The sequence below is a fragment of the Podarcis liolepis genome, assembly GCF_965112155.1.
Source record: "Podarcis liolepis genome assembly, chromosome: 12".
NCBI lineage: Eukaryota > Metazoa > Chordata > Lepidosauria > Squamata > Lacertidae > Podarcis > Podarcis liolepis.
Window position 1 is genome coordinate 33,719,951 of NC_139563.1, and position 23,968 is coordinate 33,743,918.

The following is a 23,968-nucleotide window of genomic DNA, read 5'->3' on the forward strand; positions in this document are numbered from 1 at the left end:
TTTATTCATGCCAAGTGCTTCTTGGCACTTCTGCACAGCAAAGGAGAGTCCAAATGTAGCGGAACTGGTCTGAATCCATTAAGTGGAAGAAAGGGGAAAGAGGGAGAGGAGAACATTTGGTGTAGCCCAGTGTTCATCCACCTTGGGTCCCTGCATATTGCTGGACTATGACTCTCAACATCCATGATAATTTGGTAAATTGGCTGGACATTATGGGAGCTGTAGTCTTCTCAGAAGTAAACCCTATGAAGTTCAGTGGGGCTTCTTCTTGGGTCAGTGAGTTCAGGATTACAGCCTTCATTTCATGGGGATTTGAGGTGTGGGGAGGCAGAATTTAGCTTATTGATTTTACTGCAGATCCTGACTTATCTTGGGAGCCAGATGTAAAAGAACTGCCGAGTTCTTTTTATCAGCCAAAGATGTAAACATGAAACATCTTTTACCAATGTGAAGAGATTTGAAACAAAATGCAAGCCATCATTTAAGTTTGAGTGAACCTAATTTTTATGGTGAAATAAAGCCAAGTTTTCGGCTAATGAAAACGAAGCGTAATTAGTTTGGCATATCAAATTACAGAGTTTAAACTAATTAGCAGCTAATTGTCATATTTTGAGAGTGTGCTAATTTGAAACCACTGCCACTTAGCAGTAATTGCTTTGCTAGGAGCTTAAATAAAGCCACCTTCACTTCTTCTAACAGTGCGTTTGCTTCTGCAAATATCAAGCCACCAGAGCATCGCATGTGGTCATTTCAGCCTCCAAGCCTTTTTTTAAAAGAAAGAAAGAAAAGAAAACAACCACACAAATTGAAATGAAGACTGGAGTTGAAGAAAATGAGAGAAATAAAGATACAAGGGCACATCATCACATGAATTCAGTAGTTCAGTTTCCAGATTCATCTCATCTCATCAGTCTGTACAGTAGTACCTCGGGTTAAGTACTTAATTCGTTCCAGAGGTCCGTTCTTAACCTGAAACTGTTCTTAACCTGAAGCACCACTTTAGCTAATGGGGCCTCCCGCTGCTGCCACGCCGCCAGAGCACGATTTCTGTTCTCATCCTGAAGCAAAGTTCTTAACCCGGGGTAATATTTCTGGGTTAGCGGAGTCTGTAACTTGAAGCATATGTAACCTGAAGCGTATGTAACCCGAGGTACCACTGTACTGAAATCAGTAGACATTCATAATCTTGAACTGTAAAAGGATTCACTTTCTCCCATAATCCCAATTAAGGTAATATTTTTCTGTGGCCAAAATCCATACAAGTTTCATATTTTTGAGGTGGGGAGTGAGGGTGTGTTGCCTCATGCTTTTTCCTACCTTAACATAATTTGGAGGCCAGCGAGTGGTGTGTATTAATGCCTCAATGCTATTTTAACTTTCAGCGTCACTCCAGCCTTACAAGCTTTCTTTTTTATATTTTTTTAAATTAATTTTTCAGTTTATACACCTCAAAATAAACATTTTACATAATACCATGTAACAATTGACTTCCCTCCTGCCCTTGCATGGTTCATTTTACTTATATCATTCCTGCATATTTTACTATAAAAAGGTGAAGGACCCTTGATGGTTAAGTTCAGTTGCGAATGGCTCTGGGGTTGCGGCACTCATCTCGCTTTACTGGGCGAGGGGCCAATTGTTTCTGCATTTTACATTCTTCAAATATTTACCATACCATTGAATTTATCTAAATGCTACCAGTGTTTTCAATTGTACACAATTATTTTCTAAATATTCAGCAAAAAAATTCCACTCCATTTTGAATAAAGATTCTTCTTGCTTTCTTATTCTGTAAGTTAAACCTGCTGCTTCTGAAAATTCTATCATCTTAAGTCGCCAGTCTTCCTTACTAGGGATCTTACTCACTTTCCATCTTTGGGCTAGCAAAATTCAAGCTGCCATGGTTGTGTACGTAAATATTTTTTTTCTGACAACCAGGAACCTCAGACTGAAGTATTCCTAACAAAAAGGCCTCGGGTTTTTGGAGAATGTTGTTTTAAACATTTTTTTAAACTCATTGTAGATTGTTTCCCAATAGCCTTTAACCATTTTACATGTCCACCACATGTGAAAAAATGTTCCTTCTGTTTCTTGCATTTCCAACACAGATCTGATCCAACTTTGTACATCTTAACCAACCTGCTTGGGGTTAAATGCCATCTGTGCATCATTTTCATATAATTCTCTTTCAAAGTATAACATGCAGTAAATTCCAAATCATTCTTCCAGAGTTTAGGTCTATGTTATGCCCTGCATCCATTGCCCCAGCCTTACAAGCTTCCAATGGGCCTTACAGTGTGTGACTGTCCAAATGTTGCCTGTGGAGTTCTGAAGAGCTGTGAGTTTTTGTTGCCGTGGTAAAGCAGAGCAATATATGATTTTTTTTTTAATTAAAAAACTCCCACTTAACTTTTACAAATATCCTCCACTGCTGTGCATCATCATCATCACCATCATCATCAACATCATGTAGCGCTCTTTAGTGCTCCACAAGGAACTTTTGGACAGCCTCATTTCTTGCAAAATGGAAGACTGGTCCTAGGCAAGCACAGAGATATTTGAAAGTATAGAGCGAAAAAGGTACGGCAGCAGACAAAAGCAACAAAGCAACATAAGGCTTTGTGGGGGCCCTGATCTGACTCGTGGGGGGGGGGTTATTGGCATTGCACTGGGGGATGGAAGAGAAAGGACCCCAAATTGCTGTGCTTCACGTCATCATTCAGTCTTCACAAAGAACCCATCATAGTGCAACTAGATATAAGACACATTCCAATGATAGACAACAGCATTCTCCCATTTCCTCCAGGGTTCCTCTCAGTTAAGAACTGTCAGCAAGGCATCCCATGATGTTCAGTGTTATTCGTCCAGCACACACAAAAACACTCACTTCAAACGGGGATAGCTGGAAAACCCAGCCCTGTGTTCTGATTGATTAGTTGACATCTGTTATCCAGAGCGTGGTCTTGGGTTGTGTATGTGTGTGTGTGTTTGGTGAGAAAAACATTCTCCTTACAAAAGACTTGCCAATTATATTGGAGGTTATATTGGTGCTCTGAGTAGCATGATTCATTTCCATCTCAGAGTTTGAACAAAGCATCTCTTTCCCTGGCCAGCTAATATCTGACTCATTTACCACCAAGAGAAGAAAGAGAGAATGGTTTGGCTGAGCACCTCTCTCTCTCTCTCTCTCTCTCTCTCTCTCTCTCTCTCTCTCGTTCTTCCTTTTTGCTAAAGTGACATCATCGAGTAAACAGTTATTTCATTTTGATTTGTTCTGACATGCCAAATGGAGCAGGCTTCAGGGGGAAGCTGTGATTTTCTGGGTGTTTTAACGTTTTGTTTGGTAAAGCAGAGCTTTCTACGTTCGTGAGAGCTCTCTACGTTCGGAACTTAATTGAAATTGTCAAGAGAGGGGGGAGGGAATAGGGAAGAGAGATGGGGCTGGTTCAAGATGAAAGAAAGGGGCTGAAAATGAGGCTACGATTGATTTAAATGAAAAGATTGATCCGTAAACAGCAGCCATGGCCCTGTAATGCCCTGCGCATCGTATGTGCTGATAAGTACCCATTCCTTTTTGGAAATGAGATTACACCAGACTCATTAGAGCCTTGCGTTGGACCAAGAGCTATATCCAAATAATCACTGACTTTGGAAACGGTATGGGAGCTTGCCTTTGCATGCTTTCTGATTTAGGCCATTCTGGGGGCAGATGAAGTGGTACAACATAAAAATCCTACCCAAATATATAAATATATCTCAGGGATGAAGAACCTGGGCCCTCCAGATGTTGCTAGACTACATCTCCCATCAGTCCCAGCCAACATGGCCAGTGGCCAAGGCTGATGTGAGCTATAGCCCAGAAACAACTAGAGGGACCCAAGTTTCTCATCCCTGATATATAAATAAAACTGCTTTATAGGCTTTACTGCCTCCAATATATTTTGTTGCCTGTGGCAAAAGACAGGATGATTCCCTCTCCCATTCCATGTGCAGAAGAGACGTGGGCATGCAGATGAATCTTACTTCAACACTAGTGACAGAACATTGTAGGGATGGCCACATCTCCATTTTGTTGTTGCTCACAATACCAAGGGAGCACACGAACACAGTCTACCAACAGTCCTGATAGTGAAAGGAAATCTCCATGTACACATGCAGTATATCATTGTCTACCCTATGCTGGAAGGACAGATCCTGAAGCTGAGGCTCCAGTATTTTGGCCACCTCTTGAGAAGAGAAGACTCCCTGGAAAAGGCCCTGGTGTTGGGAAAGATTGAGGGCACAAGGAGAAGAGGATGACAGAGGACGAGATGGTTGGACAGTGTTCTCGAAGCTACCAACATGAGTTTGACCAAACTGTGGGAGGCAGTGGAAGACAGGAGTGCCTGGTGTGCTCTGGTCCATGGGGTCACAAAGAGTTGGACGTGACTGAACTGCTAAACAACAACAATAATAACAATAACAACAACCCTATGCTAGGGGCAACAGGAAGGGGTGGCCATCAGCTGAATTTACATAGTCACCCAGTTGACAACTATTGGAAACAAAATGGTGGATTAGATCACTCCAGCAAGGCAATCCTTTTCTTTCTACGTTAAGGGAAGCTGCTCTTACTTCCATTTTACAGATGCAGAACCAGTTTTGAGATGTTGCAATTTGTCCAAGTGAATCTTAGCTGGAATTTGAATGGACATTTCCAAGATCCAAGTCCAACAATTTATCTACAGAACCCAGGATACCAAGAAAAATACAAGGATAGGCTTAGCTTTATAATGAGAAAGTGTTATGCTGCAAATGAGCTATGCATTTTCCCCAAAACAAGTGCCAAAAAATGAACAACATTCAGTGCTGTGCTGTATTATGCTTAACAGCTGTTATAGAAATTTCACCATTGTGTTTATATTTCACATGCCTGCAAAGTCAGGCACTATAGGTTTTGATCACATCACTTGGTTTTCAAGGGAAGTTAGGTACCATCAGGCGTTGCTAGCTTCTGCTCTCATTGAGAATAGATCTAGATATATCAATTCTGCAGTGGAGACAGAATGGTAGCACTGATATTGTCTGCCACAGCACCAGAGTAATTTGATGGACTGTCCTTGCTCCATCAATTGAATGAGATAATAATGAGACTTTGAAGTTTGTTTGTAACAGTTTAGCATAGAGGAAGAGGTTCTGACTCTTTGAAGTTTCAATAGGAACTTCTTCCTTTTTTTGCATTATTTGTTTGCAAAAGGTAAAAGGTAAAGGACCCCGGGACAGTTAAGTCCAGTCAAAGGTGACTATGGGGTTGGGGCACTTATCTCGCTTCAGACCGAGGGAGCTGGCATTTGTCCACAGACAGCTTTCCGGGTCATGTGGCCAGCATGAATAAACTGCTTCTGGCACAACAGAGCACCGTGACGGAAACCTGAGCGCATGGAAACGCCGTTTACCTTCCTGCCGCAGCAGTACCTATTTATCTACTTGCACTGGTAGAAGCTGGGACAGAGCAACGGGAGCTCACTCCGTCATGGGGATTCGAACCACCAACCTTCTGATCAGCAAGCCTATTTGCATTTCTGAGTAAAAGCTAGAGGTTGCATTTCAGCTGGTTGAATACCGGTATTTCCTTTGAAAACGCAGTGTGTTTTATTTGAACCTATGCAGTCAGAAGGATGCAGCACTGTGCTCATCGGACCTGACACTCAGGTAGCTATGCATAATACTGCTATCATAATGGACCTAATATATTGTATATTATGCAAAGCATTGGAGGTGGGCTGTTTGTATAGACAGATGATAAATAGACATCTATAACTAAAATAATGGATCAACACATCTACCTACTTACCCAGTCAAGGCCGCCTTTTCCTAACAGCACTGCTGGCTTTGAGACTGTTTTTCATAAACCTGTTTTTAGGGATGTAAGGAGGCAGGGATTTCCATTCCAACGGATATTATTATTACTACTGTATTATTAATTGATTATTATTACTGTTTTATTAATTGATTACCTGCCTTTCAACAGCAAGTTCCAGGATGGGTTAGAACAATTTAAAATTCAGAAGTAAGCACAGTTAAAACAGATTACAGTCACAGGAAAACAGGCCCTGAAAACACACATATCAGGTGGCAAGGGAAATTTGAGGGAACCCCACAGAAAATGCCCTCTCCCAGGCCACATAACCCAAAATTTCTAAGGGAAGTGGAATTATCAAGAAGGGGGCCCCTGCTGTTCTGTGAGGATCATTCTGTGAGCATCTGTAGGGACAGAAGTGGTCTCTCAGATATTTGGGGCTTAAGTCATTTTAGGGCTTTAAACACTAACATGAGCACCTTGAATTGAGCCCAGGAACAAACTCACAGCCAATTAGTCACAATCAGCCCTGTTTCTATTCCACTGCAGTTCGGTTTCCTCTAAATAATATGTTATTGACCTTGCTGTCCACTGTTTAATGTAAGTTACGTATGTTAGGTAGCTATTGGCACTCCTTAACGTATCTTACATTCATGTAAAGGAAACATCAAACCAATGTAAAAAAAAAAAAGTCATTCTGTATCACTTGCAGACATAACAACTAAAAACAAGGCTCCCTTGTGTGAGTCCCTCGATATTATTCCTAGCAAGGTGGGGCTATCTGCCATTAGTCAAACTGGTGTGAGGACTGTGACACACCATGCACAACATGAAAGAATCACCATTGCATCAGGCACATGCTTGTCCATCAGGAAAACACACACCCTAGTGTCCTTCTTGCAGCAATTCAAGGAACACAAAGGAAGCTACAATGGTAAATATTTTGGATGTTAATAAATTCCCCCATTGTATTTGCAATTTCCTTGGTGAAAGTAATCTGGAAATGGGCATCCAGCAGTAACAAAGTCTCTCTCTCTCTCTCTCTCTCTCTCTCTCTCTCTCTCTCTCTCTCTCTCTCTCTGTGTGTGTGTGTGTGTGTGTGTGCTTGTTCTGAAGCATTGCTGTAGGATTAGATTCCCATATTATCTGATTTCTCATTCTGTCGGCAACGTAGTTTTTAAAAATAATCTCTCCTTCTTTACTCTCCAGAGCAATCAGGAGGGGGCAGGGGGAGAAATACTTTGTCTTCTCTGTTTTTACATTCCGAACAGCCAATTTAGTTCAGCCTGTTGGCTGTCTCCCAGGTGATTCCTAATAAAGACGATGTGCATAATCAGATTATTTATTATTATTAGATACCTGCTTTATGGCAGCAGTCTGCTAATCAAATTCAGAATTGGAGCTCGGAAGTTTTAGGCAGGCAAGCAGCCAACAGGGTCTTGAAAGAGAAGCGGCGCGACCAAGATGACTTGGAAACTCCGCTACATTCCTTACGTGTTACCTGGTTTTGAAGAGGGTATTCTCTGTCGTTAAATTGGATAAATTAGGGGGAAAGAAGGAGAGATGGTGGGCTTGCACCTTTCCCTCCATTTAAATTTTCTGATTTTGCTGACACAAAGCATGTGCATTTCTGAACCTAAAGTTATAAAATATTCTGACAATTTTAATATAAACAGGAACCTTTTGCAGTGATTGCTTGGAACAAAAATGTTTTTCCACTTGACATTTGTTTATACTTCCTAGGAAAGAAATTTTTATTTATGGATAGCTGAAGAATACAAATAAACATGGGGGAGAGCTGAAAAATCAGCTTTGATTATGCATGAAAATCTACAATGTCATTGTGTACTCTGGTTCCATATTCTGATTGCCTGTTTATTTTTCTAGAGCTGCCGGCGAGCCTATGGAAGAAGAGCCAGCCTTGTGAAATGCCAAGTTCTCTCTGATATTTCCTGTGTGTGACATCATTGTGTATTTCCCCCTCCCCTTACCCCCAAAAAAGCACCCTTAGACATGTCTTGTCTGCTGCTTGGGTGGCAGAGATCAGATGGAGCATAAACACTGGGCACAGAATTCTGAACAGCAGCTTCACTTGTTCGTTGGATGGACTTAAAAGGCTCTTCCGAGACTCCTTCGATGTAACCGCTGCTATTCTAAAGTTACAGGGAACCAGAGCTTGCAAGGCAAGCCTGAGCCTAGAGCCTGCTTTCGTGTGCTGTGTGATCCACTTGCCGACCTAAATGGTAGAATAGAAACATTAAAGCAATTCTACATTCTCAGCTATGGTTGCCGAGGGAAATTGAAAGCAGCCTGAGAAACATCAAGGGGAGGAACAAAATAGTGTCACAAATCCCACCGCTTCTGACATTTTGAACATGTCTTACTGGATCGGGTTTTGTTTTTCTTCGCATTGTCAAAAGAGTCGATAGGATTGGTTTAATGCTCCCGGTGCAATGAAACAGTGGGCCGTTCCTCTGTAGTGCCATTTTTAAAATGCTGAGTCAGGAGGACTCAGCCGAAAGAGAGCTCTGCTCCACTGGTTTTCAGCTGTCCCCTAATGAAATGTGCAACTTTGCTCTTTTAAGTTAGCCCCATTCCCCTCCTTTTTTTGGGGGGGGTTTATTTTGCTTTCTGTTCTCTCACTTTTCATGTGGCATTTTATAAACCCGTGCAACAAAACGCTCTCCGCAAGGAGACAGAGAGAGCGGTGGTTTGACTCCGGGAGAATGCTGCTCAGTTTGGAGCTGGTATCAGCTAGTCAGTATATGATTGCAAGATATTCCAGTTAGCTCACACACAAAAATCTCCTGCCTTTACCTTGCTTTAAGCTCTTGCTCGGCTCCAGCTTCAAGGCAAGCAAGCAGAAGGGACCTTCCTGCATTTCCCTCAAGGTTGGGGTGCTTCCGCAGAATCCTTCTTTTTAAACCTGACCAGAGCATCAGATGTTCTTTTCTTTTTGAGGCTTTTCAAGCGTTGGATCCTAGTACTAAAAAAACAACAACAACAACAACAACCCAAGAGGTGTCTCCTGTTATTTCTTTTTCTCCTTCCAGTATAGTGAGTAACTGTGGATGCATGACGAACTGTGCCTTTTGCTGATAATGAAAGTTTAAAACTCTCACACATGTTGCCTTATTGTCACAGAAAGGGAAATAGCACTTATTCAGAATCGGAGAATTTTTAAAGGATGCAAATAGCGATAGAGGAGTTACAATAGCTGTTTGTACCCTCTCCCCACAACAGACACACACACACACACACACACACACACACACACACACCCTAAAGAACACAGTGCATTATTCTCTACCTTCCATCATTCCATTTTGCAGTCTCCGATAGCCTCCTTTTGTTTGAACGGCAAGTGATGCTCTTCTTTTTTATATTTTCCAAGCTCAAAGGATACATTAAAGCCATAAATGAACACTGTCATGCTTTTTATTCAGAAATCTGAAAGGGACCTTAATTAGAACAAGATTTTAGGGAAAGCTGTGGTATGAAAGATATGGAACAAATGTGGTTTGAGTTACAGCAGACTCAAACCTGTAAATCAAAGATGAAAGATTTCACTCAAATGGAATTATATAATTCTCTTTTGTTATATAGGCGGCCTGCATTCTCTCCCCACCTTCACCCCCGCAATGTGTTTAGGTTTGTTTACAATTAACATTTTAATTTGAAAGACTGTTTCCTTCTTATATGGAAACTGTTTGATATAACTTGGAAATTTGAGACGGTGCTTGAAATAGGAAGTTGGAGGAGAATTCAGCCCGGCTGAACATGCCTTTATGAAAGTGTTATGATAAGATGAGCATTTACAACTAATTATTTGAAAAATCAAACCCTCCTCAAAGCTTTATCATCCAACTCCAGTTTTCCTGACTATTGCAAGTAATCTGAAGAACTTTAAACTATCTGGAAATGGATACTGACTCTAGTGCTTTGATTCCAATAGGATTACATTTGTAAGGCAATATGTTCTAACTGCTTCTCTGAATGATCGTACTTGACAAATTACTCCAATTGTCTAATAGTCATCCTATAAACAATGCTTCATGAAAAATCAACCACCATGCCTAATGGTGTTTATTATTTGACTTTCATGGTTTAAACTTGTGGCATCATATTTTACACGGAAGTGCTGCAAACCTCCACTTAATAGTTATTAAAATCCATTCTTTTCCTTTTGAAGCCTCATCTGAAATTAATGGGATAAAATAGGAACAATTAAGATTTGCCCATTTAGCTTTAATTTTATAGTGTGGAAATGTGCCTGTTTTAGCTGCAGAGCACTCAGCTTATTACAGATACTTTGCGAAACTGTGCCAAAACAAAGCAGGAGTAAGTTCTGTTGAATGCAGGAGGGATTCCTTCTGAGTAAACATGCGTTTATTATCTGACTGTAAGCCAGACTCCTCTTTCGATTTCACACATGGCTGTGTGTAACGCACCCTCATTTTGCCATGCTAAAGCTAAGTTGAACAGCAACGTCAAAGCCACAGTCTAGGAACACTAGCTGCTGCAACACTGCTTCAGCTAAGCAAGTTAAGAGCACAGGAAAGTGCCTTGTATTGAATCTCTGTGTTAGTTCACCTAGCTCAGTATTGCATAAAATGTCCTGGCAGTGGCCCACTAGGTCTTTAGGCAAAGGTCTTCCCCAGCCCTACCAGGTGATGATGTACCTGGGACTTCCTGCAGGCATGGCAGAGACTGAGCTACTGCCCTTCACTTTGATATGGGCCAGAGATTCATGGTCATCAGTCTGGGTTACTGGGAGCTCCATGTGATATCAGGATGTGCTTGCGATAAGGAAACCGTTTAAATACAGCAAGCAAAAGGAAACACCAGCCAACGAATCCCCTCTTATTATTTTTGAAGCCCCAAACGTTGCACATACAGAAATGCTTTGGGCTGCCTCCAAGTTGTATTCTGAACATTTCAGAGGAGAAAAGTTCATGCATGTAGTTCAGGTGCCTGTCGATATGCTTGTGTGATGTTGAAACTTTATGGAGGCAGAAGCATTAAAGAATTCAAAGTAATGGATTGACTTCCATGCATAGGATCAGGCTATGCCCCTTTAAAACTATGTTGGTCACAAGTAACTCAGTTGCAAGGACATGGCAAACTTCAGCTGGATCAGCTTTAGGTGGGAAAGAGAGGGATATCGTTGTTGTCCCTTGAATAAATTACTGTATGTGGTTCTAAGTTAGCCACCTATAACAGAGAAGCACTTTCAGACAATAAAGAAAAAGCAGTACATAAGAATGCAAAATATTGCACCATTAATTGCAAGAAGAATAAATGCCCATAATAAGTATAGAAGTTTTCACTTACACCATACACTTATGTGGGGTGTGTGTGTGTGTGTGTAAAACTCTCTTAAAGTACCGTACTGATGCAACATTAAGGCTGCAAAATCCTATCCACGCTTACTAGGGAGTAAGTCCCCACAGAAGCAAGTCCCCACTGAAGTCAGTGGGGCTTGTCTCCGAATATACGTGCATTTGATTTGGCAGCATATTCTCCTAGGAAAGCACACAGATAATGCTTTTAATTTTTCAAGGTCTTCCCAATGGTATTTATTACATTCCAGGCTGGCGTGCGCATCTGCAGTAAGCGAGTGACATGCAGCCAGATCCAAATGTAGCTGACGCCAGCTAGAGCTTGGAGACAGACAACAGTTTTTTTAAAAAGGCAGTTGAAAGGAACTGTAGTGTGTCCACAGGTTTTTTTCATTGCGCATTTCCTTCTGATCAAACAGCCTTTGCAGGTGTTTTCTTTTTGGGGGGAGGACCCTGAAAAGGGGGAGCAAAAAGGATGAGTGCACAGACCATGAACAGTGATCCCTATTCAAACCACTTCTGACACACCTATTGCAGACTTTCAAGACGGGATCAAAACAGACGAGAGTGATCTGGGTTCCCATGGTTTTCAACTTAGAAGTAGTTACAGAGCTTCTCCTAGAAATGGAGTTGGGACCACAGGGCTGGGTGTACTGCATTATATTTCCCCCCATGTGAGTCCCAATTGGAGAGGGTGGGGCACAGTTTTTAAGGCAGCTTGAAAGGGGCCTAGTTTAGATTGGCGCAAGGTCAGGGAAAGAGTTAAGACCCCGCTCCCTCAGATCCCCTCTGGCAATCCAATTTGGGGTGGTCCCACAGCTGTGCTTTGTTCATATTAAAACACCAGGAGATCCAATCACTGATCCCCCACATCTCATCTCATCTGGTCTGGTCCTCAAGTGTCTCGTGATATTGACTGTGCTGTGGTGGATAGGATTCATATGAGTGAGTTAAACTTAAATGTTTGAATTCTGGAAGAGTTGAGTTTAAGATGCAAAGCAGAAGTGACAATTTAGATACTTGGCAGCCCTTTCTATCCCCGGAATCTTTCCATAGACTTTGATGAACTTTTTAAATCACTATTTAAAAAAAGAATAATCCATCTCTCTCATTATTTTTTCTGTTGCAAAGCTATTTTAAAATATGATGCCATTATTTTTTTTTAAAAAAGCATCTGCTTACTATAAGATCACTTGATATGGAAAAGTTAAGTCAATATTGACTCCCTAATTCATCCCCGCCTCCCACAACTTCCACTATAAGGTAAACCTAGGTTGGGAGGGAGTATATTTTGCCTACTATTCAAGGGCCAAACCAGATGAGACTTTAAAAATAACAGCCATGGAGGCTCCCAATCAGGGACAGGAACACAACACATAGGTTTCTTCCTGCACAACAGACCCAATTAAAATCTCCCCCTTCCCTAATGGTTATTTTCCTTCAGATTGGGGTTGCCATTGACACCAGTGAAAGTTCCCTCCACACTAGGGATGGAAGGATCTGTCAGTGCTCTCCCACTGCTGTTCTATTCTGGAATTCCAGTTCCACAAACCACCTTCGGTCACCCAAGAAACAAAATCCTTAGGTGTCCCAAGTTGGTCTGTGAGGGTGAGGAAAGGGCCTGATACAGGGGCCACTTCATTGTCAATGTTGGTTCTCTCTGTTTCTCATTTTTCATGTCTTATATTCAGTTCTCCACATTTTGCAACAACTTGTATTTTTAAAAAAACAACAAAACAAAACAAAAACACACAAATCCTCATGAAAATTCACCGGCGTTTTAGTGCGAATGTCTCTTAACAAACACATTTTTATATGCTGTATTGACTAATGCACACCCTTTTGCAAACAACTTCTCTGGTATGTGTTTTTGAATTCATTTTTATGCACACCTCCCCTAAAATAATCCATTTTTGTAAGCAATGTTTGGTTGGAGAATTGCATCGCAAAATTCAGATAAGTGTGAACTTGGAAGAATAGTGGTCTTGTGGTTCTCATACTGCTTTGGAAGTCAGCTGAAATGCACACGGAATCAATTTTCTCCTCTATCCCTACTCCCCACCCACACACTGCAGTCCCAGTCTTGGTCAGGCCCTACCACAGATATCATTTTGTGAGTTAAAAAAAAACATGCAAAACTCATATGTGCATTTAACACCTCATCAGATAAGGCACAAAGGCTTCACTGCCACTGGGAATGTTTTAACTGAGCAAAGCTCATCTAGGGTACTATAAAAGGCACTAAAAGGAATCATCTTGGTATGACAAGGAGGAACCTGTGGAGCATTATTCTCATTATTATTCCTGATACGTTTTTGTATCTGAGAGCATCCAGTGAATAACTGAAAGTCATATTGTGCTCCAAATCTTTGTCTGTTGTAAATATGTAGGCTTTGGGATTGCTTGATGTAGTCTTCAATCAGGCTGAAAGCGGGGGGGGGGGGGTGTCCTTTGGTCTTGTGTTTTGTATAATTATTTGGCTATACTCTCATTCTTGTGCGCATTAAAAAAAAACCCTGTTTGAAATAAGAACATTTGATGTTTGTCTCTCCTTTTTTAATAGATAAATATATTAAGAATCCACTTGAAAGGGCGGGGAACCTGGATGAAATAGAAGTTTCGGAAGTAGCCTCTGATCTTGCCACCCTCGTTGAATTTTTGGGATTTAGCTCTTAAAATATAATGTCACTGAGCACCATCAAGCTGGAGTGCATAAAAAAAAAAGAACCGCGAGCATTAATCTGAAACTAATGATACTTGTCAGCCTAAAAAACCACAGAAAGAAAAAGAAAACTATGCAGATCTAAAGACGGCAACTTTGAGCTATGATTCTATGCTTAGTTCGGTTTCTTTTGCCGCTGTGTCAGGGCCCAACCGGACTTCCTTTCTCTCCATTAGAAAAATGGTATCTCGTCAAGAACCAGTGGTGGCAGCAGGAAAAAAAATTTGGGGAGAAGGAGAAGGGGCAAAGGATATTTCTAGATGGGTGAGTTGTGTCTCACATGTTAATGACAAGAGTCCAACAAGGTGAAGGGAAGGGGAAGCAAGTTTTTGGTCGGGAGGGAACTTCCCTCCTTTACACACACACCCCTGGCACTGCCCATGCTAAGAACATCTTGCTTGCACACAGTGTTTGATTTCTACACCTTGAGGTGTGTAACTGCAAAACTTTGAAAAAGTTTGACCTCTTCATCTGGCAGAACTTCCCTCTCATGCGAGATGTTGGTGACTTGTGGCTCTTTTGGTGGAAAAACGCTCCATACATACTTAGATACATTCTTCAAAATCCCATTCAAGGGCTGACATCTGGAACACCAGATCTTTAAAAGAAAACCCACACACATTAATGAATGGATTATCTGAATTATTTGGTTTCATATGTTTTGTTGATTTGTTCCTGCATTTGTGCACAGTCAAAACGATCTCCTCTGGGTTTTTCCTGGAGGTTGTTCTGAAAACGAGATAGGTCTAATAAACAAGGACATGGCAGGATATGATTCATTAAAAAGAAACTCACATTTTGTTCTCTACAAGCATTCTTCTATGAGAAGCCATATAAAAGTTGCTAGCTAGTTATCCCCAGTAAATAGGGAACTGCATCATCAGCTATTACATCCTGTTGCATGGAATGTAGGAAGAAAAAGCTAGAAGTCTAGTAATGTGGGCAGCATATCTAACTATGGCTATAGCCATAGCTATATACACATAGTACATATATATCCTGAACATGCTCCTATTTTCCTAAACAAACATTTGGGATGGGATGGCTGAAACAGCCCTTAAAAAAAAATAAGGAAACATGAGACTGTAAAATGTTATTCAAACATCACGACCATTTGCAGTGGAATTGTGAAGTAACAGACCATAATTTTAAATGGAATATGGCAATATGAAAACTCTAGGCATGACAGCATGAATCAACACTAGGGATCATATATTCACTGCTGCAGCAATGGAAAGCCAATACAGTGGTACCTCGGGTTACATACGCTTCAGGTTATATACGCTTCAGGTTACAGACTCCGCTAACCCAGAAATTGTGCTCCGGCGGTGCAGCAGCAGCAGGAGGCCCCATTAGCTAAAGTGGTACCTCAGGTTAAGAACAGTTTCAGGTTAAGAACAGACCTCCGGAACGAATTAAGTTCTTAACCCGAGGTACCACTGTACTAAGCTTGTTTGTTACAAAGGGCAGCAACGGGAAGCAGAACCGACCTACACTTCCTGCTTTCTCTTTGTATTATGTGTCAACCACACATCTCCACCATTATAAAATCTGTGGCTTGCGCCCCCCATAATCAATAGTTAAACTATGACAAACCATTATATGGGAGGGATTATGTCCCTTTGCATCAGATCCATGTGGGGCTTGCCAGTTTCCCAGGGCTTCAGATACTACCATTCTGCTTTCTAGCTCAGAGGCAGCCAACATGGAGCCTTCCAGATGTTTGGGAGTGCAACTTCTATCCATCCTCAGCCAACATGGTCAATGACCAAGGATGATGGGAGTTGTACTCCAAAGCATCTGTAGGCACTACATTATCTACTCCTCTTCTAGCAGGTGCATGCCTCTGGATATCACCTTGCCATTCATCAGAAGGCACTGACTTGATTTGTGGAATGCTGGGAAATATTGATGTTGAGATTGGAATAACCGAGCTCTTCCTAAGGAAGCTCTGCAGTATTAAAGACAAACCAGGCCTCTTGCTAAATCTCCTGCTGTGTAGAGATGGGTGGGATCTACAGCATCATTCCTGGCCATTCATGGGACTTGCTGATGAGAGTTGTAGTTCAACAACATCTGGAGGGCCAAAGGTTTGCTGCACAAAGGAAGTGTGCTGTCTCTGAACAAATCGTGGCCATTGAAGGAGGAAGGAAGAAGACCTCTGTGACTGCTGATTAACTCAGCCCAGTGTTATGTTTCTGTGCCCATGACATGCACTTGACTTGAGTCTATATATGCTAGCAGCCTGTGCTTTTTTCTTTAAAAAAAAAGGTTTGGTATACTCTCATTTTCCTACTCATATTGAAATACTGCCCCTTAATGAGGCCACAGATTCACAAAATGTTTAGGGGTATGTGTACCCCCGTGTCCCTCCAGAAAAAACACACTGCCAACAGTTGATATATGTTTCTTGCATTGTAAATAACCTAGAGATGATCAGTATAAGGTAATGAATAAGCTTACTAATTAATAATATATTTAAAATAGAATAATTATTATTTATCATATTTTCACTGGGTGTATGCAAATGCACATTTGTGGTATGAAAGGGAGATAGAGCTGAGATGGGGTCCCCAAACACCTTTCCACATTTTACCTTTACATTTTATCCACATCTTACCTTTCCACATTTTTGTGTGTGTATGTTCCCTGTCCCACTCATCAGCTGTTATGACATTGACATTGTTTGGTTGACTGCATAAGAGCAGCCAACCAGAGCTCATCTGCAATGAAACTATAGCATCATGTAGCCAATCGGATCTGGCTGTGCAGTCACATGGCAAAGCAAATTCAGAGAGCAATGCTTTCTGCCCTCAACAACCCTTTGAGACAGGTTAGTCTAAATGATGATGAGGACACATGGGCACCCAGTGGTTTTCACATGCTTGAAAGACTACTCAGCACCTCATCAAAATATGCATTGATGCCATGTTAAATGGGATAGAAAGAAAGGCACACCAATTCCGGACCCCAAAGATGTCAGCTTGATCTTTAAAACAACATTATGGTGTGATTTCATTTGGCTCTGTTATCACTGATAAGAAAAAGGGATAAGGGAGAGAAAGAAAGAAAGAAAGAAAGAAAGAAAGAAAGAAAGAAAGAAAGAAAGAAAGAAAGAAAGAAAGAAAGAAAGAAAGAAACCATTAGCTGCATTTCATATGATAAGAGGCTGTTCATCACATGCCACACTAATATTTCAGTTCCTTTTTTAAAAAAAGAAGTTGCCTAAAATAGAGCCATATGAGAAAAGACGTTCCATATGTCCCAAGAGGTCACACGAAAATCTTATGAAGTCAACGGAAGACATCGTTTAACAATCAAATTCTCTTTAACTTCAAACTGAGGTTAAGAGTGAGAACCAGCTTGGCTGATTGAAATTTGTTTTCCCCTTACCCTGCCGTTGCTTATTCCCATCTGATTTTATTTAGTTTCCACTACAAATATTGGCTCCCTTTGAACTATTGTTTCCCACCCCGCCCTCTCCCAAATGTATGGAAAGCCATAAGAAGACGTGCGTGGAAAAAAACGCAGGCACAGAACACGGCGTCTTCATTTCATCCTCCGTAGCCCAAGCTACAAAGTGGTTATTTAAGAGGTCAGAATTCAGTGTTACAAAAGGCCTCAGATTGTGATGCAAAAATCAGAAGTGGGTGAGAAATCTTCAGTGGGAAGCTAGAGTTTACCAGGAAAGGGGTGGGTGGGGAGTGCAGAGGCTTCCTCCTGCGAAATTACATCAAGTGATATTTTTTTAGCAAGTAGTTACGCAAAGAGAATTGAAACCAGGGCTACGTGGCAAAAACTGGGAAGGCAATGAGGGGAAGCTCTGCTTATTGTTAGGGGGTAGTGGACTGGTATTATTTATTTATTTTTGCTCCTGTGGGGGCGGGGAGTGATAAGGATGATTTGCCCCCAACTTTCTTCGTCTTCAATAGAAACATATGGGATTGGGTGTTGGTGTGATATTATCTTGGGAATCATAGCAATGGAATGGGCAAATTTCTGGGCTGCAGCTCAGTACGCACTCAAAACATATGTGATTGGGAATGAATGATTGGAGCAGTTACTCAAAGGTGGAAGACTGTGGCAACCTCTATCTACTCTCTCCATGCCATTTATTATTTTGTTAACTTCTATCATGTCACCTTTTACCATGGTACCTCGGGTTAAGTACTTAATTCGTTCCGGAGGTCCCTTCTTAACCTGAAACTGTTCTTAACCTAAAGCACCACTTTAGCTAATGGGGCCTCCCACTGCTGCCACGCCGCTGGAGCATGATTTCTGTTCCCATCCTGAAGCAAAATTCTTAACCTGAAGCACTATTTCTGGGTTAGTGGAGTCTGTAACCTGAAGCATATGTAGCCTGAAGCGTATGTAACCCGCGGTACCACTGTACTCACCTTTTCTCTAAACTTTGTTGTTGTGTAGTCGTTTAGTCATGTCCGACTCTTCGTGACCCCATGGACCAGAGCACGCCAGGCACTCCTGTCTTCCACTGCCTTTCTCTAAACTAGGAATTCCCAAAAGTCGCAACCTTTCCTCACAGAAGAGTCTCTCCAGCCCTTTGATCATTTTGGTTATTTGGTAAAAGAGAAAGTTAAACGAGAAATTAAATCCAAGATGGACCATAGATCCTGATCCCATATGGGCTCAACCTTGGCAGAAGTCCAGTTGCTGCTGAGTAGACCAGTGACAATATGAGGAATGCACTCTCCAAGGATGGACAACTTAATAGGAATGCACTGGAGACAGAAGTGTTGCAGCCCACATTGCAGAAATACAGTAAGTGATGGAGATTACCTCTGGGTGATAATATTATGTTCTGGGTTCCTGTTGTCCAGTGTTCCAGGTCTTTGTCTTTGTTGTGCCCAACAGCAGAATTTGGTTATTATTTAAAAGAGTTATATCTCATCCTTCCTCGGTAGTGAGGGGCAGCTATAAAATAGGTTCTTAAAAAAGCATTCAGTGAAGCAGAATCCATAAAAAAGGCAAATAACAGCACCCAAAAGCACCTATAGAAAGCAGAAGACTATTACTCAGGTAATAGTTAAAAGTTCTTTGCAGAAGCAGTAAGATGGGGTAAGGAAACCTTCTGGACAGGCCGGTTAGTCTCACTGAATTTCTGAGCAAGCTTGTCTCTGGTTTCTCTGCCATCACAAAAACAGTTAAATATTTCATTCTGGAAAGAAAATTGAACAGAAGTTAACACTGTTTTGATAACTAAATATATATGGCATTACAGTCACACCACAGTTCCCAAATGCCTCTGTTTTGGAACGTTTCAGCTCCCGAATACCGAAAACCTGGAAGTCAGTGTTCTGGTTTTCAAACATTTTTTGGAAGCCGAACGTATGACGTGGCTTCCGTTTGAGTGCAGGACGCTCCTGCAACCAAAGCCACAGCAGCTCTCTAGCTTTTCAGGCAGAAGCCCTTTTCAACCTTACCTGGAGATGCCAGAGTTTGAATCTGGGACCAAAGCAGGTGCTCGACTGCTGAGCAACATCCCTTCCCAAAGTGCTTTTTATGTCATTTTGAATAACTCCTTAGCAGATCAGTTTGGGAGTTTCGTTTGCCGTAGCCTACATGTTTATAAAACACTACGAGTGAACTCTCTTGGGCTATGTCCTACACACTGTGCCTTCTGTTTCTTGCGCAAACTGAGGGGAGTGTTGCTGCCATTCAAGTCCAGGGCCGTCAGAGCAGGCCAGAAAAGCATTACAGTTTTACATATGGAGCTTGTTTGCTGATGCAACCTTTACTAATTGGATTTGGCAAGTGGGAACTTAATGTTATTGCCTTAAGATGAGTCAGCAAAATTTTTGACACATATCCATCTAAGATAAAGTCCAAAGGGGGAGAGGAAACCTAGATATTGTCCATATAATAGACATATATTATATGGCAGAGAAGTGTGGAATACTTTTGTTGAGGGCTCCCTTTTCCAGGATACTTCATTCCACCCGCAGCTTTCTGTTTCTTCCCTCCAACAGCCAGTCAGCATTCCACATCTACGGAGCATGCTCAGTCCCCACTGAGCTAAGCCTGTGCTTTTCCCGTCTTCAGATTATTTTTCTGTTTTTTCTATTTGTTTTGTTTCTAAAAAGTATGCGTATACTGCTATTCATTAGAAAAACATAGTGGTTTACAGTAATAGTACACAAAACTATACAGTAAAAAAACCTCACAAAAAAGTTTAAATCAGAAATCAGCTAATTATTGTGGAATGGTGTACTGTATTCATTATTGTCTGCATAGGCCTGACAAAATAGAAAAGTTCCCAGCAGGTGTTTAGCTCTGAGGGCCTTCAGGTGGTTCCCTCACTGCGAGAAGTGAGATTACAGAGAACCAGGCAGAGGGCCTTTTTGGTAGTGGTGCCTGCCCTGTGGAATGCCCTCCCATCAGAGGACAAGGAGATAGAGAACTATACAACTTTTAGAAGACATCTGAAGGCAGCCCTGTATAGGGAAGTTTTTAATGTTGCTGCTTTATGTTTTTGTACATGCTGGAAGCCACCGAGAGTGACTGGGCGGGATACAAATAATAAAATGATTAATTATTATTATTATGGAATTTTGTGCCAGAAGATGTGGGGATGACCATAAAAAAAACCCTCCCCAACCTGGGGAGGGTTTTTTCAGGGGCCGTTTTCAGTCAGAACTCACCAGAACTCAGCTCCGGCACCTCTCAGGTGGGAACCATTGCCATTATAAGAGAACAAGGATGGCACTCATGGGGGGTTCTGGCATCTCTTTTTGTAGAAAACCAAAACTGGGAATAGCCAATTATATTCCTGCAGATGATCTCAGTGACCAAGCTGGGATAGAAGGGTTCAAGTGGTGCCTGAGGTACCCTGGACCTAAGGTGTTCAGAGCATAGTACAGTGGTACCTCGGGTTAAGTACTTAATTTGTTCCGGAGATCCGTTCTTAACCTGAAACTGTTCTTAACGTGAAGCACCACTTTAACTAATGGGGCCTCCTGCTGCCATCGCACCACCAGAGTACGATTTCTGTTCTCATCCTGAAGCAAAGTTCTTAACCTGAAGCACTATTTATGGGTTAGCGGAGTCTGTTACCTGAAGCGTCTGTAACCTGAAGCGTATGTAACCCGAGGTACCACTGTAAATTAATAAATTTTAAGTTCTGTAAAACATAGGACTACCCCCAGCCTGCTGATACCAGCCCCTTGGGCAAGGATGATGCCAGCTGGCTATGTAAGGATCCACACTCAGGCAGCGTTTTGTATCTAAAATGCATAGGGGTTGGTGGGGTGTTGTTGTTTTACTTCTGAAAGGTTACAAGAGTTCATTGTGCCACTGCACAGTTTATTTGGGAAGAGCTAGTAGCTATTGCTTGCATTTTTAAAGGGACAGGCAAGTTGCAACGCTTGCAGCATATTAATGAAGAAGCCTGATGATCTCCAACTCTAGCAGATGTCCTGGACCAGGATTCTTGAGCATCTTGACTTTTAGGGCTCATAGAACATTAGAACATAGGCAGCTCAGCAGTGTCTGCAATGACTTGTAGTGGCTCTCCATAATTTTGGACAGGGATCTTTCCCAGCCCTGGATATGCCTGGGATTGAACCTGGAACCTTCTGCATGCAAAGCAAATGCTCTACCTTCTGAGCTACAGCCCTTCCATGGAATCTTGTACCAGTGCTTCCATTTATTGCAACACCTCTGAGGATTCTTCCCACGAGAGAGGTCCACGCTGCTAAGAGGGAATAGCAAGGGACCATTCAGGGCTGCAAAAGTGATATGGCTGGCTTCCCACATCCATCAGGGGAGTCTGGTGGTTGTTTTCCATCCTCAACACTTCCTCTGTTTCATGTTGTGTGCCACAGCACCACAAATGACTAGCATTTAGGTCATGGTTGCTCTCATTCTACTCATCTGTATGGGTCTGAATGTGGGAATCTTACACTGGAAACTCATCAGAGGGACGGCTTTCTTTCTGTTTTATTGTTTTGAAAACTGAAATGGAAAGACTATTTCGTGCAAAAGAGAGCATGTTCTACCAGGGCTTTCAGTTTGAATTATGCACTTCAAAAGGGACTTTGACCTCCCATTGAAAAGAACCCTGAATTTATATACTTGGCTTGGCTAACTTTGGCCTTTCCTTTTGAATCCGGATACGAGCAGTCTAGTGTGGTGGAAGACTTTTGTTCCTGTCTCAGATTTTAACCTCTGTAGATATATATATTCAGGAATACGTTCGGAGGGGAAAGTATATGTAATGTGTTCAGTTGGATACCTTCCATCACTTTTAAGTCATTAGTGACCCCTCTGTGCGATCTACTCCCTCTTTCTCCATGCAGCTTTCTAGCTTCAAGGAATGTGGGCCACGTTGACAAAAGCAGGATGCTGAATAAGTCATATGGTTTTCGGTCAAATGAGATAATTAAAACCCGGACTCTCCCCACCCCCCTTTAATACAGCTAATTTAGGCATTGCAGGACTGATCTTTGAAATACAAGGATCTCAGTTTTCTAGCTGAGCTCTTGTCCAGACTTGGAAGCAAGTAGCTTCATGATGGTTGAATATCTCTTAAACATGTATGTATGTATGTATGTATGTATGTATGCATGCATGTATGTGAACAAATGATATTCATGCCAGAGGTCACCAACCTTATTATGCACATTTACAAACTGGAAAACACAACACCCTCTGCACACCGCAAGCACACAACACAACCTACGGTAATCCATTGGCTACAACAGAATGCTTCTTTCTTTCTTTCTTTCTTTCTTTCTTTCTTTCTTTCTTTCTTTCTTTCTTTCTTTCTTTCTTTCTTTCTTTCTTTCCCTTCCTTCCTTCCTTCCTTCCTTCCTTCCTTCCTTCCTTCCTTCCCCATAATATTTTATTAAAACTTTTTTATATAATACAATAAGATAAAAGAAACTAATCTAAAGCTTAATTTAGAGAGGAGACACTGAGGGCACCAGGGAAATAATATTATACACATAGGGTGAGGGGGGGAGGAGAGAGAGTGTGCACCCTTGACAGAAAGCACATCTTTGTCGTGTGCAACATTTCCAAAGAGCATCATTTATCACTTTCTCACTGCATTTGTTTTCTCATTTGAAGCTGAAATGAGGACACAGCATCTCCGCAAGCCGAGCAGCTCAGTCTCTGCCAGCTTTCGCCTCCACATCTGTTGCCTCTGCTTAATCCCCTAAATTATTAGCTGAAGTTCAACAGCATCCATAAGTTTTTCCCAATTAATCCATCAGTTAGCAATTCCTAATGGGTGATCCCATTGGGTGATCCCTGATCCTCTGAGGATGGCGGGGGGAAAGCAAGTCCTTTAGAACGAAGGGGAGTGGTGATTTATATTTATTTCTAATACTCCATTAACCCTCTTTGGCTGTGAATGCTGATCATCTTGTATTACATCAGGGAACATTTTGCTGTTATACACAAACAAGTTTTCTAAAATAAAATTAAAAACCCAGAGAGGCAGAGATGGGCTTTCATGTTTCTGTCAAGTACTCCAAGTTCACAATTAATACTCTATCCTTCCCTTCACCATTACCTATTTAGCATGGAATAATGTCCATTACGTCCTTGAATCCTCATGTGGCTCTTGATTGCCTTGTAGAAGAACATGATCAAAAGGCTCCTCTCGAAGGCACATGATTGGGCTGCCTGGTCTCCTCAATGGCAATTTATTTAAATATGATACTCTGCAGGGGAAGCCCATTCAAAGTGGAGGCACACAAGCCGTTTATCATTTCCATGCGAGGTATTTAAGATTGTGCCATCTTGAAAGCTTTACAAAAGGGGAGGTTGGAGAGAGGGGGAGAATTAAAAGCAAAGAGAGGAGGGGGTTAAAAAAAGTGATGTAATCTCCAAAGGCTGTTATCTATAAGATGCAGCAGTTAAAACCCAGACGTCTGACAGCAAGTGCATCTGTAACACAGATCAGCTTCCAACCTGGAAAAAGGGGTGCCAGAGTGTGCCTTTATTGTAGCCCATATTGGAGCATGCTGCCCCAATGGACCAATGTTATCCAGGGGAGGGGAGTGTGAAGATTGGCTTTGTAGAGGATCAAAATCAAAAAGT

At 41.7% G+C, this 23,968-nt stretch overlaps 1 protein-coding gene across 4 annotated transcripts in view; it reads left to right on the forward strand.

Annotated features, from left to right (window-relative positions):
• Nucleotides 1–12,335, forward strand: part of HDAC9 (histone deacetylase 9) — a 428,850-nt gene extending 416,515 nt beyond the window's left edge. For all 4 annotated transcript variants that reach the window (XM_083467863.1, XM_083467859.1, XM_083467860.1 and 1 more), the window contains one exon: nt 7,727–12,335. In XM_083467863.1, coding sequence (XP_083323989.1) covers nt 7,727–7,766 — 40 coding nt within the window. In that variant the 3' untranslated portion in view covers nt 7,767–12,335. The remainder of the gene's footprint in view (nt 1–7,726) is intronic.
• Nucleotides 12,336–23,968: the final 11,633 nt, after the last annotated feature.